Raw genomic sequence first — 26,276 nt, 5'->3', positions numbered from 1 at the left:
GAGGAAGGACAGCGAGGGGCGCGGGGGGAGCGGGGCCAGCCTGCGCGCTGCCGGCGGCGGAGAGCGGCGGGGCCGCGGGCGCGCAGCGAGCTCCGGCTCCGCGGTGAGTGGCAACTTCGGGGGCACCGGGCTGCTTTTTTTTTTTTTTTTTTTTAATACGGATTGTTTTAAAGATTTTTTTTTTTTTTTTTTTTTTTTTTTTGCCTTTGGTGTGCGCGCCGTGCGGTGCCCGCGCTGCGCGGGCGCGCTGCCGCCTCCGCGGGCGCGGCTGGGCTCGGCTCTTGCTCGGGGCTCGGAGGATCCAAGTCGCTCCGGACTTTTCCCCCCCCCTCTCTTTTTACTCCCCCCGCCCCAGCTCCGACCTCTCTCCTCCCAGCCCGTCGCCATTTCTGGAGCAGGTTTTTTTTTTATTATTATTATTATATTATTATTATTATTTTGCACGCCGCTCCAGCGCCGGGAAGGCCGGCCCGCGGGGGTCGGCGCCGCCCGGGGGCTGCCCCCACCTCCGCCCCCCCCTTTCGGTGCTTCTTTCTATTTGATTTCCCTCTTTCCGGAGCCGGGTTTGATGGCTCGGGGGGGGCGCGGAGGGGCGCGGAGCCGCCCGCCCGGCCCGGGATGCCCCGCTGCGCCCAGGTACGCGCCTTAACCCGCGCCCCCCTTGGTAATTTTTTTTTTTTGGGGGGGGGTGGGGGGAGGTGGGTGTCCCTGCTTCAGCATCTGGTTTCCGCAGAGAAGCGCCCCAAAAAGCCCCCCGGGAGGGACGGGTGTGCGGGACCGGTCGCCCCCCGGCTGCGCGGTGCTGCTGGGGGCGCGCAACGTGCGCGCTGGAGGAGGGAGAGAGGGGCTGGGGGGGGTGCGGAATGGAAACCAGATGCCGGGGCAGGGACGGCCGGTGCTGCCGGGAGCTGTCGGGGGTGGGGGGGCAGCGATATTCCCCCCCCCCAACCCCGCTAAAAGTGCGCCGGGAGTTCAGCGGAGCGGATCCGATAGTCGCGATCGGGCTGGCGATAGAGCCGCGCTCCCTCTGCCCGGCCTTTCTCTCTCTCTCTCTCTCTCTCTCCCTTTCTTTTTTCTTTTCCTTTTTTTTTTTCCTTCCCCCTGAATGTGAAGAGTTGAAAAGCCTGTTTACTTTTTGTCTTTGATGTTGGGAGGATCTGGTTTTGATTAGATCAATACTCCTTTTTTCTCTTCTTCCCCCCCCCGCCCTTTCTCCCCCCCCCCTTCGCAGAGAGGAGGCTCAGCCGATCCCCCGCTGACTGCAGGCAGCGGCAGGCAGAGGAGCAGGCAGCTCCCGCAGCAACCGGCAGCCCCTCTTCCCCTCCCCACGCCGGGGCTCCGGAGCCATGAGCAGCGCCGTGGTCCTCGCCCACCTCCCCGACCCCAGCAGCAGCTTCAGGGAAGACGCCCCCCGACCCCCTGTCCCGGGGGAGGAAGGAGAAGCGCCATGTCCCCAACTCGCCAACTCGTTTCTCCCCAAAAGCCAAAGCTTCAAGGCCATGCCGGTGCCTCCTGCCCCGCGGAGGAATGAGAACGGGCTCGGGGAGCCGGAAGGCAGCGCATCTCCAGACTCCCCCCTGGCCAGATGGACCAAATCCTTGCATTCCTTGTTGGGAGATCAAGATGGTGCCTATCTTTTTCGGACCTTCCTGGAAAGGGAAAAATGTGTGGATACCTTAGACTTCTGGTTCGCCTGCAATGGCTTCAGGCAGATGGACCTTAAGGATACCAAAACTTTAAGAGTAGCCAAAGCTATATACAAAAGGTACATCGAGAACAACAGCATCGTCTCCAAGCAGCTCAAGCCTGCTACCAAGACCTACATAAGGGATAGCATCAAGAAGCAGCAGATAGATTCGATCATGTTTGATCAGGCGCAGACTGAGATTCAGACTGTGATGGAGGAAAATGCTTACCAGATGTTTTTAACTTCTGATATATACCTCGAATATGTAAGGAGTGGAGGAGAGAATCCCGCTTACATGAACAGCAATGGACTGGGGAGCTTAAAAGTTGTCTGTGGCTATCTCCCGACCTTGAATGAAGAAGAGGAATGGAGCTGTGCAGACTTTAAAAACAAAATCTTGCCTTCGGTAGTTGGACTATCCAGCAAGACGTTGAGGGTTACGGCGAATGTCAGAGCTACGGAAACGATCGAGAACGGATACAGGTAAGGGAACCCCTGGAAATTGTGCTTTGTTTTAACTTTAAGGACTTTAGGAGGGCTTTTCGGAAGGCTGGTGGTGGGGCGTGCTGGGGAGCTGGCAGGGAGGACGAGCTTCCCGTGGGGCTGGGAGCACGGGAGCTTCCCTGCACCCCCAAACACTGGAATTTGGGGGGTGTTGGCTGGGTTTGGGGTTTTTTTCCCCTCTGTACAGAGGAAAACAAGATACTGTGGTGTTACGCCCTATTGGCTCTTTCAGTTCTCTTATAGATCAAAAACTTCATAGCAACTATGTCCTCCGGACATACGTTAATTGTTGGTTCAACTTTCAAACCTATTAAGAGGAGTAGTAGAGTGGATCATATAGACGCATGAATAATGTAACCTGCTAGTTCCCCAGCTCCACCATCAACCAGTGTTTAACTATGTTGGTTGTGTGGGAAGCAATTGTGCGGTCATGGAGGAGGAAATGTATGCACTTACTACATCAGACTCTGCAACTTGCACAAAATCTGCTTTTATTTTGACCGTGTGCCTGTGATGTACAGCCTCTCCCATCGCATTGGGTGTTGGTATCGTGTCAAAGCCATTTCGGATGGCTTTGAGCCAATGCGTACAGGAGGATACTTCAAATTGGGTACTTAAGGTAATGGAGACATTCCAGGTAGAGGGTAGCAGTAGGTCCTTGGTGCTCTCGGTAGATTTTTTGGTGCTCTCTCGTTGGCCGTGTGCTTAAAGTTAAACTTTTTAAACTGCGGTTGTGTCTAGCGGCAGCTTGTGAGGATGTGGGGAGCGTTGTGTGGTGGCAGGGTTGTCTTGTGCCCTTGGCCTGAGGTGCATCTGTGTTGACGAACCCTTCTCCTTTGTTGGAAATGGTGGTGGCACGGCAGTGCGAGGGTGCAGAAAGTAAGAGCCATCTCGAAGTGAAGGGGGGGGATGGGAAAGAGAGTCTCTGATGAGCAAATGATGAGTTGTATAATCCTCTGAAAATGTATTCTTTCCTCTCCCCACCCTTGCCATAAATGTGGATTGTTGAATCAGGGCTGAGAGGAGAGGGCTCTGCTGGCAGATGGGTGCTCTCCTCTGCTGGCCCAGGAGGCTGGGGTTTGGTATGGTGAGTGTTTGACATCTCGTTTACAGGAATTTTGAGAGCGTGTCTGTGATTCATGGACATCAAAGGGCATCGGGCTTCTCCTGGGGAGGCTTTGGTGGAGGCGTCCTCCTCTCCTGCCCTGCGGAGAACTTCCAGCTGTGCTGGGCTTCCCAGTACCGGGAGCTGGGAGGGTCCTCTGGCCCGTGAGGGAGCTGTGGAGCCAGAGGCCTCTCTGGTCCATTCCCTCTCCTGGAGGGGTGGTGGGCGCGGGTGCAGGCAGGAGGGATGTGCTTCGTCCAGCGTGGCCTCTGGACCTCTCCTGCTGGGGGCTGCACCGGGGGGGCACTCGCTGGCAGCTGGTCTGTGGAGGACTTGGGCTTTGGGATCCTCATCTCCTGCCTGAATGTTGCTGTCTGAGCATCTGCTGTTCTGCAGAACCTGGTTTGAACTGCTGCCCTTCGCTTGCTTTCCAGGAGGGGGATGTTTGATGCTTTTATCTCTCAGCCTTTGTTGGTATTCAGTGCTGGAAGGGTTTGGCTGTAATGTTCTACCAGAGCTGCAGGCCCTGCTAAAAACCCACATGTGCCTTGTCCAGGAGAGCTCTCGCAGAACAGTGGCTGCTTGCCTGATTAGTGCTGGGTTGTTTTTTTTTTTTTTCCCCTTTTCTTTTTTTTTCTTTTCTTTTTCGTCCGGGGATTAATGCAGCTTGCTCCTCACATGTCAGATCTACCCTCCTAGGACATTAGGTGGTGCATTTTGCTTTGATCACCTTCTGTTGAATTTCCAGGAGCTTTTGCTCTCCATGGGGCCAGGAGATCTCCATGCAAAGAGAGGGAGGTCAAGCTGAGATGCTTCTCAGTTCCTCCCCGAGCTATCCAGTTGTGAAGCCAGTTGTGCGTGCATGTGCTAGAAGCTGATGAGCATATGGATGGGTTCTCTCTCATCACTCGGCAGTTAGGATTGCGTTTAGGATTGGAGCTGAAGCTCGCACAAAGTCTTTCCTGGTGAGTGGCCAAACCACACCTCCCTCCTCGTGTGCGCGATGGAATTAAAGAATTTCTGCTCAGTGTGTTACGGTTTTGAAGCGCTTGTGCAGGCTCTCGCCACTCGTTTCGGTGGGTTTCAATGTGATTATACCAGCGCAAGCCGGGACACCTGATGGCAGGAGCAGAGCAATCTGGGGCCAGCCCAGTGTTTGGATGGGAGACCACCTGGAAATCCCAGGGCACGGAGTCACGGCCAAAAACACGGCAGACGGGAGACCGCAGAAACCGTACGAGTTGAAAGACTTTGGCCCCAGCATCAGTGATGGACGTGAACAGAAGTCAAGTGAAAACACAGTGTTTGCACCTGGCTGCAAAGCAGGCGTCTGCAGGCAAACTGCTGGTTGCCTATTGGGAGCCCTAATACAGGGTTTTGGGTTTTTTAAAATGTAGGACCTCCCTCTTGTCCTTCAAAGCGACTCCCCTCCCCTGTAGGTTGTGGTGTGGTTAAAACTGGCCTCCCCGCGCTGCGCTGGACCTGGCCCCGTGCTCCAGGAATTCCAGCTATTATTTATATGCACTTCTAAATTTATCACGCGCGACTTTGTGTACACAGAGCGGGCTTCTTCCTTTGCAGTGCCACTGGGTAACGTGGTTTTGTTCGGTCCAAGGTGGACTCATCTGCCTCCCATTAGGCTCTTAACATCAGCGGGAATGGCCTTGCTTTGGGAAGGCTGGGGCGTGCAGATGGCCTTCTGCCGGCTCCCAGCGCTTCCTGGCCTTTGAAAGGACCCGCCGGTGGAGCTCCTTGTGTGTGAAGTTATTGGAACCAAGTTTGGCTTCAATTATCAAAGTAAATGATGCCATTGTAAAGCTATGCTCCAAGCAGTGTTCTACAATTAGAGCATGGAAGCAGTGATTAACATAGTTTTGTTAAAATATACTTTATTCCCCCCCCCCAAGTCTGTGCATGCCTTTTGTTTTTTTTTTCTTTTTTTTTTTTTTTGTGTCTTTAAACCCATGATTGCCCAGTGATGTTTGTCCCAAGAAAATACTTAATGAGATTCAGTTTTGCCTCAAAATGCTCCTTGTAGATTTTCTTCTCTCTCTGTATAAATCTGTGGTTTGAACTGCCAGAGTGCATTTGTTTCTAAGAAACGGAGTTTGACAATAAAAAAAAAAACCCCCAAACCAACCCACACTCTGAAATTGCACCCTCATAACAGGGGATGCAACCAAGACCCCCTGAAATTTTCATGGCATTATAAGACCTCTGGTGTGCCCATCGCCTAACATAGCGTAGAGAGAGTTACATGCTGTGTGTCATCGCATCAAGATAAGAATAGGCTGAGAAACATCAGACATTCTCCTTGAAGCTCCAGAGCAACTGCTACCTGACAGCTGAGAACACTTTGCATATTGAGTTTGGAGCCGGGGTGTGTGTTTGTGTGCGCAGCATCTGCGGCAGGAGACCACCGCTTTCCACTGGAATTTAAAACCCTCCCAGGCAACTTGATGCAGCTGGGTGCAATTACTCTAGTAAGGTGGTTAAATTAAAAAAAAAATAAAATAAAAATGAAACATAGCAAAACAGCCCCCATTGGTTTTCTTAAAGGATGTGGGGCAGTATGTTGGAGGTGGAGTGGGGGGGCTGGCTTCAAAAATTTGGGATTTTTTTTTTGGTCTGTGAGGTGTTGGTAGGTGAATCAGTGCTGCAGTCTAGTGCTCATGGGAAGATGAGTTAGTTGTGTCCACTTTCTCTAATTATATCTTTCTAAGTGCGTGTTTGGACACACCTCCTCTCCCTGTGCCGTATTCATACGGAGCCGCTGCCTCCGCCCCCACTCCAGCCTCTCCAGCAATCCCATCTGCTGGAGGAACATGGCAGATCAGCCACCGGGGGTGACACAGCCACCTCCCGGCAAGGTGGTGGTGCTGTGCTGGGGAGTATCCTGCACCCCTGGGCTGCCTGGTCCTCTTGGATGTGGTCCCAAGACCTGAGGTGGTTTCAAATGAAACAGTTACAAGAGCTGCATCCCTTACACAGTTGACCCAAAAGCCCACCAAGGATCCAGGAAGGGTCTCTTGGACTGCACATCCCCCTGGGTCAGAGTAGAAGACGACATGGTCTTTAGAGGAACTTTTTTTGTAGTAGTAGTCAAATAATTTTGCTTTCACCCACATGTGGAATTAATCTATCTTGGAAGATTTAACTTCTTTCCTGTGGCATTCCTTACTATCTCTCTTTTTTTTTTTCCTTTTTTTTTTCCTTCTTCCCAGATATATATTTTTTAACGTCTTGATCTCCCCATCAGAAGTGCCTTGGCCTCCTTCGGAAAGGAATGCAGCCCCGGCTGGGCTGAATACCTGCCTGCAGCCAGCCCCGCGCCTCTCATACCAGAGAGGCCCATCTTCCCCACCATACTTCCCCCTCCTTTTTTTTTTTTCTTGTTTTTCAAACTTTATTTTTTTTTTTAAAAAAAACTTAAGCCTTTGAGGAGGCTGGTGCTGGCGGAGCAGGAATGCGTGGCGGCGCGGGGTGCCCCGGTGGGTTGTGAGGGATGGAGAGCAGGGCGGTGGGAGGACATCACTGCTCGCTTACACCCAGCTGGTCCCCTCCGACCCCCGGGGGGGGCGGCAGGGAGGTGGAAAGCCCATTAAAAAAAACCTGCCCAGCCTGCTGGCACATTCCTTAGGCCCCCAAGTCCTGAGTAAGTGGCCCTAATTATTAAAATCAGCAGTCCTTATCAGATGACAAGGCCTTTTGCTTTGATATACAAAGGCAGAAGCTTAACAACCTCGTCTTTCCCTGGAAGAGGAACAAAATGTGCACCTTAACACTCTGCTTTCAAGCCTCCCTGCATAATCCCCTTATCGCCTGCTGAAGATATGTATATTGATCCTGGCTGGGAAGTTGGAGTAATGGGAGGTAGCGGGCAGGGGGACGCCCAGGTCCCCCCCATGCGGTGACCCTGCCGTGGTGACCCTGCCACGCTCCGTCACAGCTCATGTCACTGCCCATGAATTTTTCATGCTTCCGCTCTTGGGTACTTGACTCAAGCATCCAGGCTGGGCTCTGGGTTTGCTTCTCCAAGTGAAGCCGAAGGTCTTGGTATCAGTAACCCACATGCCCATTAATACAACCTGCTGCTCCTGTCCTCATGTCCCCCATCCTCCTCTTCCCCACCCAATTCTACGCCCAAAAGTTGAACAAGTATGAGGTTCTCCTAAAAACTGGGCCTTTTTATTGCGTATTTTTATAATGCCAGGAAGATGACACCCATCTTTGTGAGGCCGAGCCTGAGACAGGGGATTTCAGCCCTGTCCATGCCTCCTCTGACACATGGTGGTCCTGCTCCAGTAGCTTCAGGCAGTTCTCTTGTTTTAGGCAACACAGATACCATATCGTGTATTCCCAAAGGGGCCCTAACTCCTGTCTTCAGAGTTGACTTGAGCATTTATTAGCTGGTGCCTCAATGGCTTTCAATGGGACTTGAGCTATGAACTTCATCTTTTGCCTGTTGATGCCAACAGCAAAACTCCTGCTGGCCTCAGCAGTGCAGCATCAAGCTTCAAGGACCAAGTTTTTGAAGGTATCAAAGCACCTAGAGGTGCTTCAAAGGACTTTCTAAAGTGTGCTTCCAATGTCAAAAGCAACATCTTTAAAGTTGGACTTCGGGTGCGTTTAGACAGAGCATGTCCTGGTTGCTGCTGGCCTGAGCAATGGATGGTTTGGTGCTTCTGGAGAGGTTGGGCAGCCAGTGTGCATGGTTCCCATAAGGAGAGTGCTACCATGAAACCTGTGTGCTTCCTCTAGCCCAAGACTGGCTGGTAACTGGATTTCTGTTTTGCCTGTCCCTAGGTCCTTCAAGAGGAACGATCCCGTTAACCCATACCATGTGAATTCAGGCTATGTTTTTGCCCCAGCAACCAGCGCAAACGATAGTGAAATATCCAGTGATGCCCTGACGGACGACTCCATGTCGATGACGGACAGCAGCGTGTAAGTACCTTGTGTCGGACGGGCCCTTTTGGGATGCGCCGTTGGTGACTCAGCTGCGCCGATGCACCGTGGGGGCTCACGGGAGTGATGGGTCTGGGGTCATCGCCCTGTTTCTGCTCGCCCTTGATCAGTGGCTGCCGAAACTGAGGTGTGCCCCCAAAGCCAGAGGTGTCGCAGGGCATGGTGGCCTCGCTGCTCATGCAGTCGCCGGAGGTATCGGATGGAGGAAAATGACGAATCCCTCTATTGCCATTTTGCAACTGCAGCTGAGCAGACATGCTTTCCCCTGTGCTAATGGTGCTGCCTGACTAACCCAAGGAGCATATCTCCCCGAGCCTGTGTCTTAAGGCCAGGCTTCCTTAGCTAGTTATCAGTCATCAAAGAGGAGGAGATGACTTCCTGTAGGAAGTGCTTTCTGTAATTAAGGTTTGTCATTAATGTCAGAATGTACATTCATAGGGCCGGTGACCTGAAGGGGCAAATAGCTGCTCATCTAGTGTGGCTGGAGCAGTCTTCAAAGAGCCATTTGAATGGAGCTGCATGGATCAGGTCTGGGTGTTTCGGGCGCGTAGAGATGAGAGGCGATGCTGTGGCTGAGCCCAGGAATTGCAGGATCTGTCTTTTCCTCCTGGCTCTGCTGAGAAGTGTGCAACTGGGAGCAAGTCCTTTCACCGTTCTTCCTCGGTTTGCTTTCCCCAGCGGGAGAGAAATGGTGCTTTTGTGTCTTGTAGGGGAGACAGTAAGGCTCACTTAGTGCTCTTAAGGAGCGTTTTTTTCCACTGGGCAGAAGGCAGATGTTGCCGTTTGTGTTTCATGAGCCTCACTTAAGTACAAGTGGGTAGAAAAGCCCACCTGTAAACAGGGTGCCGCAGTCCTGGTCTTCATCTCGTGGGTGAAACTTCTCCAGTGTCTCTGTCGGACGTGTCCGGCGATTGCTGTGTACTCTGCAGAGGTTTGCATGCTGGGTTTTTAAAGTCAATAGTGCTGCGTGATGCACTACGGAAAACAGGATTTACCAAAAATCCTTGATGTGTAAACAAAAGCTTTTTTTTTTTTTTTTTAATGCACATGTGTGTTTTGAACTGATATTATGGAAAAAAATAGTTTGTTGTCCCACCAGATTCCCTTATTGAACAATATTGGCATTAAATAAAAGAGCTGAATCATAGGGTGACTTCTTTATTTCTTCTTACTGGCTCTGGTTGTATGTGATCATGTGTCAACAGAGCATTCATTGGGTTAGTCATTTCTGGACCAGTGTAGGGTCACTTGGGATTCACAGGGCTAGGATTATACCCTCTCTTCACAGCAATGCCAATTGTAGGCCTTATACAGATGAGAGCACTGAGTGAGAAATAAAGTGCATGGTGGATGAAAGGCTTAACTGAATCGCTTTCAGCCCATTGTTAGTCCAGGGGAGCTTAGCGGGGATGAGAGGGCAGCAGCCCGCTTTGAAATTTGCTTGAACAAGTGAATAGGAGCTCCCCATAAAGCAGCGCGTGAAAGGAGCCTGCCTGTTTTTTCCTGCCGTAACAATAGCCCGCGCAGGCTGGGAGAGTTTGGGGAAGCTTGGCTGATTAAACTGCCCGCAGCTCCAGGTTGGGGGGCGGCAGGGAGGGCTTTTTGGGGGGGGGGGTGTTGTGGGCAGCGGGATGGCGGAGGTTGGAGGAATATTTCCTGCTGCAGAACCGGTCCCCCGGGCATCCCCGCAGCCACGCTCCCTCCGTCCGTCCACGGAGCCGGCGGGTTGTTGGGTGTTTTTGGAAGCGGGAGAGGTAAATTGGCAGTTTTGGAGGCTGGGCTTAAAGTTAAGGCTGATGTGAAACTTCCTTTGCAGAGGCGAAGGGCTGCTGCCAAGATTGCAGTAAAACATGGGGGATTTTTTTTTTATTTTTTTTTTATTTTTTTTGCCTTTTCCTGGCACCTGGCTCTGCTGGTGCCGAAGAGGCTGGGAAGGTGTTCGGGCACAAACCCCCTGTGCTGCCACGGGCTGAGCCCCCGCGCTCGTCTGCCTGCCAGGTTTTACCCCCCCTTCCGCAGAGGACCCGGGTTTATTCCGTTTCGTCAGTGCGAATGCAAATGAGTTCTTTTGGCTTATATTGGTATCAACTGAAGAGGAAAAACTTGTTCTGGAAAAGTCTGTCAGACATAGCAGTAAAGTGAGGTTTTTTTTTTAAAAAATAAATCTAAATCTGGACTGTGCTGGAATTGGGAGAGGTCTACAAATAATGCCCAATCTGCCTTTTTTTTTTCTTATTATTATAGATGCCAGGGATCAGTCTGTGCTGATATATTTTGTAATAGCCACAAAGCATCATGCAAATTTATATTTCCATTTCTTGATTGGGGGGGGAGGAAAGGGGATTTTTTTTTTATTTGCTTATATCTTATTTATGGATTTACTTTGGACACAGGGGAATGCTGCTGAGCAAACTTCAAATATTACCTTATCTTACAAACCAGGCTTTTGATGTTGGCAAGATCAGAGGCTTGTTTCAGAGCCGTTGCCAAATGAAGATGGGAGTGAATGCATATGCGCATGAGTCTGATATTTCAAAGCAGCAGTAAAACTACATTCAGGTTAGGTCAGGCACATCTGAGTCAAAAGGCTAAGATAATTGGCTCAGCTTAAATGGCAGCTGACTGGGTAGAAGACTTCAAACTAGTGTTTCCCCCAGAAACAGATTGGCTTAGCCCCAGCCTGGTTAGCTGAAATGTTTATAATTAAACTCTACTATTTAGTGCCTAAACTCTGTAGCTCTTCAGCCCGCAGCTTTTAGCAGCCAAGAAAGTGAGTGCGAATGTTTGCTGCTGGAGCAAGGGGAGAGGTGGCACCTGGAGAGCTGGGGTTGACCTTGTCCTGCCCCAAAACCCCTGGCCCAGCTCAGCCTTTTCATTTCAAAGGCACCTTCTCCTGGTTGGGGGGGAAAGTGCTTCAGCATCAGTATCTCTTGCCCCTGTATCCCGCCCCCTGTATCTCTTGCCTGGCTCCAGCTCCGTCCATCTGTCCCTCCTGCAGTCAGGGATCACCCGTTGGTCACCCCTTCAACCCTGGCGTTGTCCGTTTTCCCCGTTTTATGCGGAAGGCCCAGGTTTAGACAGCACTTGTCAGCGTGGCTGTAAAAGTCCCTCCCCGTTCCCCAGGCTGATTTTCCCGAGCTGCTCCGTAGCTTTCCCATCCCAGTGAAATAACTCTTCTTTTTAAAAAATTTTTTTTTTTTTTTAATTCTACATGTTGTTACAAGTTGTCAAACTCTCCTGAGAAGGCAGGGCTGTAGAAGCAGGGAGCGGGAGGTTTGATGTGGGGCTCTCCGGTGCAGCTGGAGGAGTTTTAGGGGGAAGGAGCAGCTTTGGCACCGGCCTGAATGTGGGCAAATCTTAAATAAAGTGAGGAGCCCTGCTCTTGGGTCAGCGTTGCTTTTCCTCCTCCTTTTCAAGCCACCCCGGCTGGGAACGGCGCGAGTCCCCGTTCCTGCTCCATAGCCTGCCCAGGACTGTCCCTTTGGCCAGAGATGGTCCCCCAGAGCGGGGAGCTCGGGGACACCCCACAAGGAGAGGTGCTCACAGCTCGGTGGCCACAGCAGGGGAGCTGGGGACAGCATCTCGCCCTTGCAGACCTGGAGGGAGGTGGGGAGAGCAGGAAGGCTGTGGGGCTCCCTGTTGTCCCTTGGTCATGTCCGTGGGTGCCTCGTGTTGAACGCACAGACCTTCATCTGCCTCCCTGCTCTTCCCCATCTGGCCTCTTGGACTGCCATTTATAGAGGACACCTCCTCTTTAATTGAATATGTTAACGGGATTAGTCCCGTATGTATGCATGCATGTAATGTGCTCATGCTTGCATTTTTACTGCCTTTAAAATGCTTATTTTGCTCCTTATTCGCTATATTGAAGGTCTTCCCTAAGAGACCCTTATCTCAGTAAGCCGCAGCGAACAAATGCTTCGCTGAAGGTACAGATGATTTGGTTTTCACCTTAGATTTGCTTTTCCCCCATCCTCCCCCAAAGCTAAGGCATGTCATGTGCCCCAAGCCCTGTTGCCTCATGGGTTTGTGGAGCAGAAATGATTGGTGGCCACCAGCGGCTGCAGTCAGTGGCCGTGGCCATCTGTGATGGCAGTGGGTGCTGGGCTGCTTCCCCAGAAAGCGCTCCAGGGCCCTGCGTTGTGCAATAGGGACATTAGGACAATTAGCTCCTTTCACTTGTAGTGCACATTCATGGACCGTGTCTAGAGGAGGCTGATGTTCATCTTGTGACATCAAGGACTTTCTCTGCGGTCCCAGCGTGCTCTCTGTTATTGTAAAGATATTTCCAAGTTTGTTAAGATGAAGTTGTTCCAATCTTTCACTCCAAAGTGAAAGATTGCAGCTTAATCTTGCTCATTAAAACAATTTAATGGCAACTGAATGCTTTGACCAAGACCTTTACAAAGCCCTTGTGATAGCGTGCTTCAAACCTTGAGCGTGGAGCAATGGCATGTAGTCATCCTCCTCAAGGGGAGGGACCTGGTGTCTCCAGGAAGGCCCTCCCTTGTGCCTTGTCTCTGGCTGGGTGTCCAAAACATGTCGGTGTGTGTCCACCACCACTGTGGCCACAGGAGGTGGCATGAAGGGGCACCGTGCCATGTCAGCTCCTCTGGCAGCAGCGTGGGGCCACCGCTGTCTGCTCGGCCGCCGCCGTTCCTCCTTGGGCAGGAGCTATTTTCTCCGCTCAGGAGATGAGTCAGGTGTGGGGGCAGGTGGATGAAAGGGATGGGACCGGAGATCAAGGTTATTCAGCCAGTCTGAGGGAAGGGGTGGAATTAGACATTCAGGATCTCCAGGCATGCTCTTCCGGCTGTCCCCACTGTCTGTAGAAGGCCCTTTAATCCTAACTGAGGTAATTTTTTGCGTGGCCGGATGAAAACACCCTGTGTTGCCTCGAGCGGGCTGTGCAGGGGGCTGTTTCCACCGGTGCTCCTCGCCTGGTGTCTTCTCATGGCTTCCTGGCCGTGACCTGACGTGGCCGAGGGGAGCAACGTCGTGCCTGGAGGGTACGGACCGGCTTTGCCCGTGCCTTGCGGTGGCCTGCCTGTGCCAGCCAGCCTCAGGGCAGGAGAAACATCCCAGATCTTAAGTAGGGAGCAGCCTTTTGGTGGCCATCCATCTGCAGCCTCTTCCTTCTTGTTTCCACCGTGCCAACACTCCATGGGTGTTCCAGAGGTTGAGGAAAGTTGTGGTCTTAAGAGAGTGTAATTCGGTGGTGAAAAAGCAACAAAAATAAAGGGCAGAAGCAGAAACCTAGCATTGGAAAGGCCCTTCTGTAAGATGCCTCAGAAGTGAAGCTGATGGGATCTTTGGGCGGCTTCCCATGCGGAGTTCCTTTCAGCTTGCTTTTCAGCTTTTGCTTAATTGCTGCACATCCATGTAGATGGTGACACAGGCACTTGCCAGGCCGCCAGATGTTTGAGGCTTCAGGTGACATCCAGAGGGCTCAGCACCTCTAGGAACGTGGACCTGTGGCGTGCCTGGGTGGTTTCAGAGGTGGTGGAGAAGTGTCTTGGTTAGAGCACGGGGAGAGCCCCGACTGATGGTGACCTCTCTTCCGTGTGCAGAGATGGGATCCCCCCGTACAGAATTGGGAGCAAGAAGCAGCTCCAGCGGGAAATGCATCGGAGTGTCAAGGCCAACGGTCAAGTTTCTCTACCTCATTTTCCGGTAAGTTCAGGTGGGAGCTGCAGGGTCTGTGTTGACCGTGGGAAATGCTGGGACTGGGGATGGGCACACGTGGAGGGAAGGGAGCAGGGGAGGGGGGCGTTTCCATCCCTACATGACGCCAGAGAAGAGATGCTGCTGCTTGATGTTGGGCAGGAGCCACGTGCTCTCCGCATCCTTGCAAAAACCTGCTTGTGTACAGTCCCATTTTGGTCCTTCCCTGACAACGAGGTGCTAATTAGGGCTTTTCAGTGGCACTGGAGTTGTCCTCTTGGTCCACATCCAGGCAGAGATACCCCGGTTGGGTCTAGTGAGAGCCTTGTCTCTGGCCACCACCCTGACACCTCCGCTGGTGCCGAGCAGACCTGGGCTTGGCCTTGTGCACATCGCTGGTGGCCTTCGAAAGCACACCGTCTGTAAGCTGGTGGGAAGCAGGATCTCCCAGAAGAGAGACGTTTGCAGCAGATACGTGCTTTGCTTTGAGGGGATCCGATTCGCGGTGTTGCCGTGCTCTCGAAAATTAACTCGCTGACGTGCTAATTCAGTTGACTTGCAGACTCCCGATTCCTGCAGTGAATAAACTGTTTACACAGACAAGTATAAACTTATCTTGTCTTGAGATTAATATGCTAAAATTCCTCTTTCTGCTGTCTTAAGCAGCAAGAAACCATAGATGATATTTCTGGTGGAGGGTGGGGGTGGTTTGTGTGGTTTTTCTTTTTGGTATTTTTTTCCCCCTTCCTCCATAAAGAAAGTTCTATAGCCTGAGCTTGTAAATTAGATTATTTTGTCCCAGGGCGTGCAAATCGACTTTCTCTGTAAGGCAGTGCTTTGATCAGGGACTGAATAGAGCCAGCTTGTGTAAGAGTGACAATTTCCAGCAGAGTGGCCTTTTTCTACCCTCACATCATTTCTGGAGCTAAGTGGTTGCCGGAGAGAGGCCCCACCTCATCTGGTGGGTAGTATGTGAAAGAGTTGGCAGTTCGGCTTTCTGCTTTCGGGGGGGGGAAAGAGAGAGGGCGAGTGGGGGCGAGGAGTGGGGTGCGTGGGGGTGTCAGGAGGGAGGGCAGAGCCGGGTGGGTGGTTTCTTTTTCCTCTTCTTTTTTCCTCCCCTTTTCCTGCCATGTTTGCTTCTTTTGGCAGAAATTCGTGTTTTGCCTTTTTATATTCTGCACTTGATTTGGAGATGTTCCCTTTTTCCCTTGATAGATCTGCTTGAGGCAGCCAAGCTCAGCAGTGTAGCACCGCTAGCCTGCAGCAGCTTTCTTCATTTTCTGTACAAAGAGATGGAGGGGGGGGAAGAGATCTAGGACACTGTTGAGACAACACTACCTCAAAGGTGCCCAGTGTGTAGCCAGGAAATAAATTACCAGCACTTCTCTGATCTGCAACCGTTTGACTTCTTTTTTTTTTTTCTTCTTTTTTTTTTTCTCCTTTCCCTTTTTCTCCCCCATCTTATTTTTTTTAATTTCCAACTCCTTTCTGTTTATACTCACTTTATTCCTTGAGTTAAAGTCTCTCTCCCTCCCACCTCAGAGGTTTTTTTTTTTTTTTTTTTTTTGATGTTTGACAACAGTCTTTGAAGATTTTCTACTTCAGAGTAGCTACTGATGGGCTGGTTGTACTACAGAGAGAACAAGCGGGGTTCCTCAGAGTGCGACCAACTGCTCCTGCCGAAGGCAAACGCTGGTGGGGAGGATGTCACTCCATGAGGCCACAGCACTAGCTCATAAAAATCCAGAGCAGACCATGCCTAGTTGCGGTCGTCTTTTCATCCAAACATGGAGACACAACAAGCGTAGCGGGGCTGGCGATGCCGCTCCGGCTAAGTGCCCGTGCCCCGCGCCGCCCGCTAAACATGCCTTGTGCCTTCTGTCCCCGCTCCTTGTAGAGGACCCACCGTCTTCCCAAGGAGATGACCCCGGTGGAGCCGGCTGCCTTCGCCGCGGAGCTCATTTCCCGGCTGGAGAAGCTGAAGCAGGAGCAGGAAACCATGGACAGTCTGGAGGAGAGGCTGCAGCAAATCAAGGAGGTAGGAGGATTAACCCTCCCGGGGCCGGGCAGGGCTGGCCGCTTGCTGTCTGCCTGGGCGGGGGGAGTGGGAAGGGGCCGTATCCTGCCCACGGGGAGGAACGTGTTTCGATGGCACTGCGGTTTGCGAGCCCATAGTGGGGGGGATGTCCTCGCCAGCGCCCCGTCCTCTTGCATTTATTTCTCGCCATCGCTTGGCCGGCAGGACGAGGAGAAGGAGGGCTCGGAGCTCCCTGCCAGCCTGCAGAGCAGTCGGGAGATGGTGAACCCCCAGCACCCGCAGCACCCGCTCTCGCTCCTGCCCTCCGGCAGCTACGAGGAGGACCCCCAGGCCATCCTGGACGAGCATCTCTCCCGCGTGCTGAAGACCCCCGGCTGCCAATCGCCCGGCATGGGCCGGCACAGCCCCCGCGCCCGCTCCCCCGACCGCCTGCCAACCGGCAAGCTGCCACCCGGCGTGGCCTCGCCGGCCACGTGCGCCTTGGTGGGTAAGGGATTCATCACCAAGCAGACCACCAAGCATGTCCACCACCACTACATCCACCACCACACCGTGCCCAAGACGAAGGAGCAGATCGAAGCGGAGGCGGCTCAGCGGGTGCAGTGCTGCTGCCCGGCGGGCAGCGACTACTACTGCTACCCCAAGTGCAAGGGCCACCCGAAAAGCACGGACCCCCCTCTCCCTCCGCTGGAGCCCTTCGGGTAAGTCACGAGCATCTCCATCGCACCCACCCCAAACCATCGCCCCGTCATCCCCTGCAAGGGGGCTGGTGGGGACAGCCCCGCGGCGGCCCAGGGGGGCTAACGGCAGGCTCCTGTCCCCTTCTCGCCATCAGCAGGACGGGGACGCTGCCGAAGAGGCTGGGCAGAGGAGCGGAGAGCGTCGCCCTGCCGGCTGGGGACGGGGGGCTGCCCGGCCCCGGCGGGGTGCAGCTCCCGGGGGGCGAGGCGGACCGGGCACAGAACGTCTGGCAGTGGATGCTGGAGAGCGAGAGACAAAATAAGCACAAGCCCCATAGGTAAATATGCAGCTGTCTACAGCAATATCGCTCCCGGTAAATATTTATATATTACATGGGCTGTCTATTTTTACAATCGCTAAAAACAAATGAGACTCTTTGCTCCTCCGGTTTAATATAAAAGCTGTTCCGCAGAACCAGAAAAACCACAAAAATGTCATGTTTTTGGCAATAAACCTCCTTTCATGTTATGACAGACTTTTGAGAGGGAGCGAGCAGAATAGGAGCTGCTATTAAAGTCATATTTTCCAGCTTTTCTAACCCGACTTCTTCCCCTCCCCAAGCACACAAAGCACAAAGAAGGCCTACAGCTCCGACTTCGCCAAGGGGGCCCCCGGCCGCCACCACCCCTGGGGGACCGGCAGCCACCCGCGCGGGGCGCAGCCCGCCCACCCCTTCGTCCAGGACCCCGCCATGCCCCCGCTCACCCCACCCAACACCCTGGCGCAGCTGGAGGAAGCGTGCCGCCGGCTCGCCGAGGTCTCCAAGCCGCAGAAGCAACGGTAACGTCGGCGGGAGGGACGGTCCCGGGGCGGCGGTGGGGTCTGGGGGACAGCAGAGGCAGGAGAGGTTTGCTGGGGGCTCGTTGAGCTCATCTTCGGCCAACGCTCAGGCTGATGGCGGGCAAGGCGGTGGGTGAACGTGCATGGTGTCCTCCCCATCTAGGTAGAGGGTCAGCCGTGGGGCCGGACCGCGGGGGACGCGTGACGGCACGGCTTGGCCCAGTCCCAAGGATGAGCCTCCTTATTCCAACCCCACCCCACCTCGGCGCAAATAGTTTGAATCCTAGACTATTACTTCCACTCTTTTGATGGCTGTAATTTGCCCGTTTTTCCTCTGGGACGGACTCCAGCTACATACCAAGTACAGAATTGGACTGGTTATCGTTCATTTGGGTATGGAAGGATAAATTAGCCCACAGCATTTTTAATTCTTCCTTTGATTGTTTACAACATGTGAGGGTTGATACAAAGAGCGAACTTAACGACCCACAGGAGACTTCAATTAAGAAGATTGTATTTCAACAATTTTTTTAAAGTGTTGTTTTTTTTTTTTTTTCCTCTTTCTTTTTTTTCCCCTTCTTCCCCACTTGCCCTCCCCCTCGCCACTTCAGATGTTCAACCTCAAATCAGCAGAGGGATCGAAACCACTCCGCTGCCGTTCAGGGGGGAAACTCCCCTTTCTGCAATGCAAGTCTAACGACAGAAGAGTGAGTATTGCACGCACAGAAAAGGACTGGGACATATATATCTCTCTCTGTCTCTCTCATAATTATATTTTCATTAAATGGATTCCGCTTTGAAAAGAGAGGAAGTTCTTATATCTGAAATTTCGTCTTTCGAACATTCTTCTTAAAGAAAGAACAAAACATTTTCAAATCTTGTCTCTGGCTCTTTTTAACTCGCATTCCTGTAAAGTGGACAAAGATTGGATTAGTCTAATTACAGGATGGTTCTTTTAACAAGAAATCTGCTACAGAGAGGTCTAAAATGGCCTAAATAATTAAAGTTTTCTTTCTTACCCTCTTCATCTTAAGCAATGAGTAATGTTTGAAGTCCAGACTGAGCCACCTGACTAGAGCCTTTCATTTTTAATTGGTTGACCTTAAGTCCACCAGCTGTCTTTGCTAGCAGCTTTTTTTCTGAAGCCACTCTACAAAGACTTAGAACAAATTAGGAAGACTAAATTACTGCGGACTAACACTTTGTGACCTTTTGACATGCCAAGTGTACATTGCCTCAGAAGCAGTTGTAGATTTGGCCGCTTGGTACTCACTAGAGCGTTGCCATTTTGCTGGGTAATATTGTTTTAATTATTCTTTAAGAAGGGTTTCTTGGTGCAAATGGTGAGATCCAGTTAGTTTTATCCTCGTCGGGGAAAAATGAGATTACCTGTGTGCTTCAGGTGCAGAATCTGGCGGTGGTTTCGCTTCGTTAGCTGTTGGTGGTTGCAGGTGGTTTTGTGCATGAGAAGAAAGCTTGGCAGATGCTTTGTGTGAAGGCAGATGAAACGAGCCTTTTAAAAGCGGAGGTGCCCAACACTGGGGCTGGCCAGGTGGAGGTTAGCCCGTGGTGAGCCCTACGCGCGCTCGCCTGCCCCGTGGTCCTGCCTGGTGCCTCCAGGTCCATCTGGCCTCCATCCCTCGGTTCTCCCGTCCCTAAGGTGGGACGAGCTCTCTGCTGCCCGTGGCGTTCCCACCGTCGCAGCGCGCAGGAGCTGTCGTGGGAGCCCAGTGGAGGGCTGTGCAAATGCAGCGTGACAAACGGGTGGCGAGTACAGGAATATCTGACTTTTTGGGTCACACCCAGGGTGTTTCTGACCAGCGTTACGTGTGGCAGAAACACTGCTGGATTGAGTGCGGTGAAACGGCTTGTTGGCAAATGGAAAAATAGAGGGGTTTGCGTGTGTGTCTTCTGTTTTTCAGTCACAAAGAGCCAAAGAAACTGCCAGTTGTTCACACCTCTCAGTCGAGTGAGTTGGTTGTCACCTATTTTTTTTGCGGAGAAGAAATTCCCTACAGGAGGATGCTAAAGGCCCAGAGCCTGACACTTGGGCACTTTAAGGAACAGCTGAGCAAAAAGGGAAATTACAGGTAAGAATCCGTGATCTGTTTGTTCTTTAGTATGTTCTAATGAGTCAAAAGAATCGGCAGATCTTTTGCAGGTACACATTTACCTCACTTTTCAGAGGCTGTAGATCTTCTTATGCCCTTCCCACTCGATCCAAGAGCCACTTGGAGACGGAGAAAGGGGCCCTGTGGGGCCACCTCCTCTCCTGCTCCCTCCCCAGCCTCCTCCCCCAGTTGCACAAGGATGCAGGCTGGCAGTTGTGCTCCAGCCCTTGTCCAGAAAGTTTGGATACCAGGAAAAGCTGGGATGGCCTTGCAGCAAAGGCACGGAGCGGTGGGGTTCAGTTTCCAAACTGGGGTCAGCGTTCATCTTGGTGCTGGCCTCCTGCTTTGCCTACTTTTTTTCATTGATTTTTTTTTTTCCTTTTTTTTTTTTTTTTTCATTTTTATTCTTTTTTAATTGGGTTTTTTTGCAATGGTGTTGCCGTAAATGCGGGAAGCGACAGGTTGGGGTGTTGCATCTGAGTGGACGTGTAGCTGAGACGCAGAGAGCTCACTTTTCACTTCATCAGGGAAAAAAAACCTCTGCCCCGCAGGGAAGGCTCCACCAGCGATACCGAGTTCCTCCTCAGGAGCGCCAGCAAACCCTGCCGGTCTGGTTTGCAGGGCCCAGCTCCCAGTGTAACCAGTTTGCTGCTTCCCCTGCTCTGCTGGTTCCCATGGCAGTAGCTTCATGTCGGCTCTTTTTGCTGTACGTTCCCAGTGGATCTGGGCGCTGGTGGGATCATCTGTTGGCCACTTCTCCTGCAGGGTGAGCAGGAGAGGGAAGCTCTGGCTTTTGAGTTTTGAATTTGCGCTGAATTTGGTGCTTCTTCAAAGAGCCAGAAGGCTTGCCCTGGAACCGGCAGCCTCCGACTGAACCTCCAAACGGTCATTTGGGTTTGGTATGAGGACTTTCCAGCTGGTGCTCCATCACTGGCGTGTCTTTAGCTTTGGAAAGTTCACGTGTGCAGCTCAGAGGTGGGTGAGCCAAGGGTGCTCTCAGGCTGGGGGATGCCGAGCTGGGGTCCGTCTATGGCTGTTGCGCAGTGGGGCTGGAGTACTGCCAGTCCATCCCCAAAACCACCTTTGCAGCCCGCCCAGCTGCCATCAGATGGCAGCAACCTGCCAGTACACCCAACCTGGCCAACCTCCAGGAGAGGTCCCTGGGCTTCTTGCCCCCTTGTGCCGTTTTCCAGCCCCTAAAGCCTCTCCCGGCTCCTCCGGCTGATGCAGCGTCCTGCCCCAGTTTCCCTCACCTCATCACTGGTCTGCCACTGCTCAGTGGCTGTGTAGTTGTCGGCCCCACCCCCCAAAAAAAACCCCACCTTTTTTTTGTTTGTTTGTTTGTTTTCTATGACATTTGTGCGTGATGCCCAAGTGCAGGATTAGGCTCCTAAAAAACCTCTGTGGCCTGAAAGTCCCTCCAGGTGCAATTATTTGTGCCTTGTCAGACTGTAATTACTTTGGAAAATGTTTTTAAGTGACTGACAAGGATGAAACAACGTTTTGCTTAGATCTCACCCCTTTACACCTGGGTAAAGACAATACAGAAATTTATAAAAGGAACTTGGGTACGTGCCCAGTATTTTATCTTGCACAGACACAAGGTGAAACTAATTACACAAATGTGTGTACCTCCAGGGAATCATTTTGATCTAAGCTTTGACTTTTGGCTGGACTTTGAGTGAAACTGCGGGTGACCTTCAGGGAAGAGGTCCGCAGTGCCCGGAGTAGCGTGTGTGTTACGGGGAGGCACTAACTAGGCTGCTTTGGTCACATCTGGCATTGATTTCTTTTTAAGGCACATTTAATAAGCATGTCTTTGAAGCCGTTGCCTTTCATTTAATGCACAAAGACATGCAGAAATGCTCCGCTCTCCAAATTCTTTATTGATTGGATCAGTTTGCGAGGCGGGTACCTCGGGCTCCCGCGATGCCCGAGCCGTGCGGTCGGTCCTGCTGTGGGGCAACCGCCGGGACATCGCCCCTTTGCTTGCCTTACGCTGCCCCCCACAAAAAAAAAAAAGGAGAAGGAATTAAGCAGTGATTTAATACTGATGGCGTTAACAAAAAACAAACATGCAGGCACAAAAAAACTGGGTGGTGTCGGGTAATCTGAAGATGGCAGCGGTTCAAAACAGAGCTGTAACGCCAGGCCTGCTCGCCTCGATTGGTGCCAGATGTCCCAAAAAAAATTAAAAAAAAAAAAAAAAAGAAAAAAAAAAGAGCAAAGCTTGCCACATAAAATATGTTTCAATGGAAAGCCCATTTCTGAGCAAATAAGAGCAGAGTGACTTGTTTGAAGATGTCGTAGGGGAGAATTTAGGGGTTTTCTTTTTTTGCTTTGCCTCCTCTTTTTTTATTTTTTTCCCCTTTTTCTCCGTGAAATAAGGTTGTAATTATGTAAAAGGTCATAGCGTGTTTTCTCAAATAAAAATTTTGTAAACACAGCCAGCGCTTGGGCTTGTGGAGGAAGTTATTGGGAAGAGCGGCTGTTATCTGGAGAGGGGCGGAGAATGGGAAAGGGAAGAGAAAGTTCTTTGTAATTCATTCAAACTTTCCTTGGGTTTCTTTGGTTTTGTTTCAAGGCTGCTGGCCTGGGGAATTGCGGCCTTGACCTGCAGCGTGAAAGTTGGTGGGAGCTGGGCCGTTGACTTCAATGAGCGCAGGCTCTGAAGGACTTAAATAAGATGTTTTTCCCTTGCTGAGCCGTTAAAGACGCAACATGTGTCAGTTCAGCTTGGAATGACTTTACAGAAATAAATCCTAATTGTGCCTTGACTAAACGGAGCTGGGTCCATCTCTTTGACTAAATGGCCAGCTTTTATCCCCCAACCAAAATAATTTTAATGTACCCTAAGAATAAATAGATTTGCAAGCCGTTGTTACTGACTATTTTAAAAATGTGTAATAGAGCAGTCAACTAAAAAAAAGTTATCAAATTGTATCTTTCACTTTTAATAGTAAAAGTGAGCTTAATTTGATCTCCTTTCCCATCCTAAAAAAATAATAACTGCAAACCCCCTTTCCCCTAACAAACATCTGCCCACCCCAGTTGTCTGGAAACTGCAGGGGAGGGGTGTGGCAGGGGTTAGGTTTGGGGTTGTTTTTTTTTATATATATATTTTTCTTTGTAATCCATCTGATGGAGGTTTTTCCATCCCTGGCGGTGGGATGGCAGAGGCCTTTTCCAAGGGAGCAGGCATGTCCGAGGAGGTGTGCGGCGGCAGACGGACAGGCTCCCTAAATGCTACCCCTCTGAATGGAAGCCCTTCATTTGTGCATATGCAATTAAGCAGCCTTAGAAGGAAGAAAGCTCCAAACGGGATAAAAGGAACCTTTAATCAAGAAGCTGAACGGTCTAATTCAGGATAATAGAGGGGTCCTTGCTGTTTGACACAGGAGGGGTGGGGGTGCGTTTTGTCTCGGGGAGCGTTGGCTTCGTGATCCGAGGACCCGGAGCCAAAGAGCAGGAGCGCGGGACGCTGCCGCCTGACCTCCCGGTGTCCCGTCCCGCCGGCCGCACCGGCGCTGCCCCGCGCCTCCGGCCGCTGGGAAGCCTCGGGAAACAAATACGGGAGTTTCTGTCACTTAAAATGGGTACGTGAATGAGGCGTTTGGGTGTTTCCAATGTGAGGCTCCCGCGTTGGTTTTTTATTTTATTTCTTTAGTAGGAGTATCGCAGAGTTTCAGCTTCTGCGTTGCAGGAAGCTGGGATGGTTTTCTTTTAATCCGTCCGTATGCCTAAAAAGCCTCTCCTTTTAATAACAGTTGCTAATTTTAATGTCGGGCTTCAGCTTTGAAACAAGAAAACACATGAAAGAAAGAAGGTGGGGAGAGAGGGGAACCTTAAGAATGCTTTGCTTTGAAATTCTGTTTATTTGTTTTTTAAATAAGATATTTGACCAGAAATCATCGCGCTTTCTAATTTTCTTTACGGCTGAGGATATCCACTGCCAACGCGTATAATGTACTCACTGTGGAAGCTCTTGTCACCCCCGAGGAGCTTGCGCAGCCCTGCTCCCTCCGTCCCATCACCGTCCCTGCAGCTCCAGGGGTGCTTTCATGTTGCTGGACCTGAGCATCCCTGAGGTTTTTCCAGGCCACGCTGGGCGCTGGAGGAGCATCCTAGGAGGGAGAGATGGGAAATGTTGTGGTTAAAAGAACTGCCAAAGCATCCTTTTGCTTTACCTTTTGATTATTTTTTTTTTTTAAACTGTGTTTTAATTCTCGTTACCACAGATACTACTTCAAAAAAGCAAGCGACGAGTTTGACTGCGGTGCGGTGTTTGAAGAGATTTGGGAAGATGAAACCATCCTGCCGATGTACGAAGGAAGGATTCTTGGGAAAGTGGAAAGGATCGATTGATGGCATCTGTGTTTCTTGAGAAAAGTTAAGCTAGAAAAGTCTTTGGACACACAACAGTAGTGATGACAAGGAAAAAAAAAAAAAACAAAAAAACAAAACTCTGAAGGAAAGTTTTGAACCAATGAAGAAAAAAAGTGAAGTCTATGAAGACTTTGCTGAATTAGCCTTAGAGGAAAAAAAAATGGCATTTATTATTCATGAGTTGGGTACTGAGATGATAAAAACCCTGAACTATTTATTAAAAACATGACCACTGTTGGCTATTGGAGATGCAGACCCTGTTTGAGAGACTTCCATACATAATATATGATTTCCTGGGGATCTGAAATCTATGGACTAAGAGAAACTGTGTATAGCTTACCTTAACAGTAATCCTTATTGATATTTATTGAACAGTCTGTTTTCCCTTAAGTCCAGTTTTTGGATATGCTGCTTTAACAATGGAGAAGAGAGGGGCTGGGAAGTGGGGTGATGGGAGGAAGGATTATTTTATTTTTTTATATTGTTCCCACTATCTAAAATTTAGGAGTTTGGCTACGAGCGCATTCGTGATTTTTTTTATTTTTTTTTCGAAGGGGGAGGAGGGAAGGAGTGACGTTGTGCCCAGTATTTCTCCGACTGAAGATAAAAACTTTTCTAAAGAAATAATAATAATAAAAGCCGAAATAAAAATACTGTCCTACCATTCATCTAGAGACCGGTGCATTTTAATCGATGCTGCTCTAATTTGAAATAAAGGTCTTAAGTGTTAAGTACGTTAGAGGCAATAGAACAACAGCAACTTGTTGCTTTGTCCATGGATTTCTGCGGTCTGGGGTTTTTTTTTGCTTTGCTGCTGCCGGCGGTGTCCAAGGCAGAGCAAAACCCTGAGCCTGGGAGAGCTGTAGAAGAAGCCATCCAGCTCCCGTTCCCCTCCTTAGCACACCCAAAGGACACGTTGCAAAAGCCAGGTTAAAAAAAAAAAAAAAAAAAAAAAAAGGAGAAAAAAAAAAAAGCCCGTACGTATTCCACATAGCTAGCTGATGTTGTGTGTAGCCATTCTACTTCGAGGGTAGCACGACTTCTGTTTCAGTGATGTGGAACTACCATGGGGCGTATTTTCAGCTCGGCGTGGAGCGCGTGATTCCTTGTGTGGTGGTTTGTTGGTTGGGTTGTGGTTGTTTGGGTGGGTTTTTTTTGTTTTTGTTTTTTTTTTAATTTTTCTTTGGCCTTCCCTTCACAAGCCTCAGGAGAGGCCGTGGGAGATGGGGGCGAAGGCTCTCCGCGAGCCCCGGCAGAGCTCGGTGCGTGCGTGCGCGTGTGGGGACGGAGCGGCCCTTTCCCGAGAGAGAGACCTTGCATTTCTACGGTTGGGTTTTGTGTTGATTAAGTTAATCTGTGCATTCTGTTTGCCATTGCTACTTTGTGTAAGTCTGTATATATTGTAGAAAAAGGTATGGTGAAAAATATTAATACACTATCTCTAGTGTTTTTAAAATTTAATCAGTACAGTACCTGTGCCTGCATGGTGTTACGAGACCATGCGTCGCCCTATATTCAGGGTTCAAGCTTTCCCTTGTTTGTTTAAGGGGTTTATGTATAAATATATTTTATGCCTTTTATTACAAGTCCTGTACTCATGACTTTTGCCATGGCATTTTGTTCTACTTATACTGTAAATTATGCATTATAAAGAGTTTCATTTAAAAAAAAATTACTTGGTACAATAATTATTGTAATTAAGAGATGTAGCCTTTATTAAAATTTTATATTTTTCAAATTAATATTGTCTGACTTTTTTTTCACCCTTAATGCCTTAAAAGGTTTGTTGCTTTTTTCCCTCATGGGTGGTGGTAGCTGGAAACACCAGCTGACCCTAGTGCTGCTGGGAAGCGGTTGGAGCTGAAGTAGGCAAGGCAAGGGCTGGGGCTGCACTTTGGTGCAATAATTAAACCATTTACAGCTCCTTCAGGTAATTCGGCTGCAAATCCAGCGTAGTCTGCACTGCCCAGCCTCCCTGCTGGGCAGAGACGGGGCTGGTCCGGGAGCGAGGGCTTTCTCTTGCTCTCGGTGGGATGATGAAGCCAGGGTGTGATGTCCAAAGGGACGTGGTGGTCCCGCTGCTGGAGGGATGGCCAAAGCCATGGCCCATGGGAGGGCTTCATCGCTAGATGATGGAGGGTGGTCCATGGCCATGGAGTGGGGACTGCTCACCTGCGTCACCTGCCGGAGCAAAACCCGGCTTTGTAAGGTCCTGGCTAACGTGGCTGCCTTGGCCAAGGTGAACTGGGGAGAGATTTGATGGAAGAACAGGACAAACACCAGGGAGCTCTT

General features: G+C 50.7%; 1 protein-coding gene across 3 annotated transcripts; it reads left to right on the top strand.

The window, feature by feature from the left end:
• Nucleotides 1–25,695, top strand: AXIN2 (axin 2). Of its 3 annotated transcripts, none has more exons than XM_054221914.1 (11): nt 1–103; nt 1,232–2,170; nt 8,103–8,243; nt 13,835–13,937; nt 15,826–15,966; nt 16,171–16,667; nt 16,802–16,984; nt 17,269–17,487; nt 18,099–18,194; nt 19,410–19,577; nt 23,837–25,695. In XM_054221914.1, the coding sequence occupies exons 2-11, from the start codon at nt 1,347–1,349 to the stop codon at nt 23,961–23,963; spliced, it is 2,499 nt and encodes an 832-aa protein (XP_054077889.1). In that variant the 5' UTR covers nt 1–103; nt 1,232–1,346; the 3' UTR covers nt 23,964–25,695. The 3 variants fall into 3 exon arrangements, with proteins under 3 accessions (XP_054077889.1, XP_054077890.1, XP_054077888.1); XM_054221915.1 differs by lacking the exon at nt 1–103 and adding an exon at nt 218–636 and having other exon boundaries at nt 16,805–16,984; XM_054221913.1 differs by lacking the exon at nt 1–103 and adding an exon at nt 218–636.
• The last annotated feature ends 581 nt before the right edge of the window (nt 25,696–26,276 follow it).

Source organism: Rissa tridactyla, chromosome 15 (genome assembly GCF_028500815.1).
Source record: "Rissa tridactyla isolate bRisTri1 chromosome 15, bRisTri1.patW.cur.20221130, whole genome shotgun sequence".
Lineage (NCBI taxonomy): Eukaryota > Metazoa > Chordata > Aves > Charadriiformes > Laridae > Rissa > Rissa tridactyla.
This window is presented reverse-complemented; position numbering and strand designations above follow the sequence as displayed.